A 2,945-nucleotide genomic window follows, 5' to 3' on the forward strand; every position below is an offset into this window, starting at 1 on the left:
AAAAAATGTCCTGGCGTGAGTACACCAAGGTCAAGTGGATCATTGGATAATGGTAAGAGAGGTCGTGAGTTTAAACATGATTCAACCTGTGTCAGGAGAGTATACATCTCATCATATGTGTATTTGTTTTCCCCCAATACCCTTTTTAAATGATATTTTACAGACTTAATAGTTGACTCCCATATCCCGCCAAAATGGGGAGAGTGGGGAGGTATGAATTTCCAATTGATTTGGTGATCAGCAAATGCTGGAGAAACTTTGACTTGATATTTGTATCACTTATAAATGAGTACAGTTCCTTCAAATGATTGTTTGCCCCCACAAAATTTGTAGCATTATCAGAGTACAAGTTTTGACAGAGACCCCTTCTAGCAACAAAACGTTTAAAACAGTTTAAGAATGACTCGGTAGTTAACTCATAAACCAATTCAATATGAGTTGCCCTAGTAGTAAAGCAAGTGAATATACAAATGTAACTCTTAACAATTTTACAGTTTCTTAGGTTGCTTGTTTTTAACTGAAAGGGACCACCATAATCAATACCGCAATTAAGGAAAGGTCTGGATGCTACTACTCGTGATCTAGGTAATTGACCCATTAGATTATTTATCGTAACTGGCCTTGCCCTAAAACATGTTATGCACTTGTGCAGAATATGTCTGATTGTATTACGCCCTGAAAGAATCCAAAATTTTAGCCGTAAAATAGATAATAAAGTTTGTTGTCCCATATGTAAATGTTTAAGATGATATGAAGTAACGATAAGCCGTGTGAGCACATGATTTTTTGGTAAGATAATTGGATGTTTTTGTGAAAATGGTAAATCTGAATTTGTAAACGTCCACCAACTCTTAAAATACCTTCTGAATCTAAAAAAGGGTTTAATGAGATGAGACTGCTTGTCTTACATAATGAGCCCAATCTTTTTATTGACAAAATGTCTGAACCAAATGTTTCCAATTGAGCCATTTTGATTAGAATTCTTAGTGTGCCCTCCCTTTCATCAACAGTAAGTATACCCCATTTACGTTCACCTATTGGCAATCTACAATTGTTTATAAATCGCAGAATATAAGCTGTGGTTTTTTGTAACTTGTTAAGACTTGAAAATCTATCCCAAATTGTATGCAATGTTGTAACAATTAATGAAAATTTAACTGGCCTTTTATCTGGCACTTCCAAAGTACTTAAGTCATTTATATTAAAATAAGGCCATTTCTCCTTATCTTCCATTAGCCATTTTGGACCATTCCACCAAAGTGAAGAATCTTTAAGTAATTTTGGTTCCATCCCCCTGGATATGATGTCGGCTGGATTTTCTTTGGAGTGGATGTGATGCCACTCATATGTTTAGTCAAATTTTGAATCTCCGAAACCCGATGTGACACAAATGTTTTCCATTTTGAAGCCTCGCCCTTTATCCAATGTAATGTAATTGTCGAATCCGTCCAAAAATGCACTTTATTAAATCTTATGTCCATTGTATGTATAACTTCCCTGGCAAGTTTTGCGCTGAGTAACGCCCCACATAACTCTAACCTTGGTAATGAGATTGTCTTTAACGGAGCTACTCTTGATTTAGCACATAGTAGATGCACATGATATAACCCATCATGACTTATTGACCGTACATAAATTGCTACCCCATATGCAATTTCCGATGCATCACTGAAGCAGTGAAGTTCAATGTCCTTTGGTTGAAAGCATAACACGTGTCTTGGAATTTGTGTTTGGTGTAAATCTGAAATTGTTTCCTTAAATTTGTTCCAAGCGGTGTGAAGATCCTGAGGTAATGACTCATTCCAATCCAATTTGAGCTTCCATAATGATTGCATAATTACCTTAGCCGTGATTATGACTGGTCCCACAAGACCCAGAGGGTCAAATATTTGAGAAATCATTGATAATACTGACCTTTTGGTTGTCTGAGATTGTATATTAAAATTAATATTGTACTGCAAGATGTCCAATTGAGTATTCCAGTACAACCCCAAAGTTTTACTAGTGATGTCTTCAGACAAATAATGCTCAACTTGTTGATTATTTTGTAAATCCCCTTCAAATACTTCTGGTTTATTTGAGACCCATTTTCTGAGCTGAAATCCTGCTGAGCTCAAAATGAAACTGATGTCCTGTTTTAACTTCCTAACCTCTTCAATTGTGTCCCCTCCTGATAATAGATCATCTGCATAAAAATCCCTCAAAATAGTTTGACAAGCTTCTTGTAAATTTGACATATGTTCATATGCTGCTTGTTGTATACATCTTATTGCGAGAAAGGCTGATGGTGCTAAACCATAAGTTATTGTGTTTAATTTGTATGTGCTTATAGGTTGGTCCGATGAAAATCTCCAAAAAATTTTTTGTAAATCCCTTTGTTTTGAAGAAATAAGAACTTGCCGATACATCTTTTCAATATCAGAAGCAATGACAACTTTATGTTTTCTAAACCGTAGCAAGATGTGTAATAAATCTTCCTGAAGCCTTGGTCCCACCATTAATACATCATTCAATGACAAATTATTGTCTGTTTTAGCAGACCCATCGAAGACTACCCTAAGCTTGGTAGTAGTAGATGATGTCTTTAGTATCCCATGATGTGGTATATAATATTTTGGTATATCTCCTTGTATCTGTAGCTCCGTCATCTATTTTTGTCATGTGTCCTAATGCCAAATATTATTCATGAATTTGTGATACTGCTCTCGCAAACTCAAATTGTTGCTCAGTTTCTTCTCCAAGTTTTGAAATCTCTCATTGCTGTGCTGTAAGAATCCCCCAGTTTTGTAATATCTTCTCTAAGTGGTAATTGTACTATATAACGTCCATGTAAATCCTTAGTTGTGGTTGAGTTGAACAGTTCCTGACAATATTTATCCTCTACTGATAAGGATTTTTTATGTATATCCAATTCTTCAATTTCCAAAATTGTTCCATCTGTTCAT

At 35.3% G+C, this 2,945-nt stretch overlaps 1 protein-coding gene across 1 annotated transcript; it reads right to left on the reverse strand.

The window, feature by feature from the left end:
• Nucleotides 1-1,232: 1,232 nt before the first annotated feature.
• LOC140438823 (uncharacterized) lies at nucleotides 1,233-2,648 on the reverse strand. The gene has a single exon (XM_072528467.1). The coding sequence runs from the start codon at nucleotides 2,646-2,648 to the stop codon at nucleotides 1,233-1,235; it is 1,416 nt and encodes a 471-aa protein (XP_072384568.1).
• Between the last annotated feature and the right edge of the window lie 297 nt (nucleotides 2,649-2,945).

This window comes from Diabrotica undecimpunctata, chromosome 4, assembly GCF_040954645.1.
Source record: "Diabrotica undecimpunctata isolate CICGRU chromosome 4, icDiaUnde3, whole genome shotgun sequence".
In the NCBI taxonomy this organism is placed as follows: Eukaryota; Metazoa; Arthropoda; class Insecta; order Coleoptera; family Chrysomelidae; genus Diabrotica; species Diabrotica undecimpunctata.

Bases quoted from the DNA above. Each gene is read 5' to 3' on its own strand.
- LOC140438823 (XM_072528467.1), bottom strand. From the start codon at position 2,648: ATGACGGAGCTACAGATACAAGGAGATATACCAAAATATTATATACCA.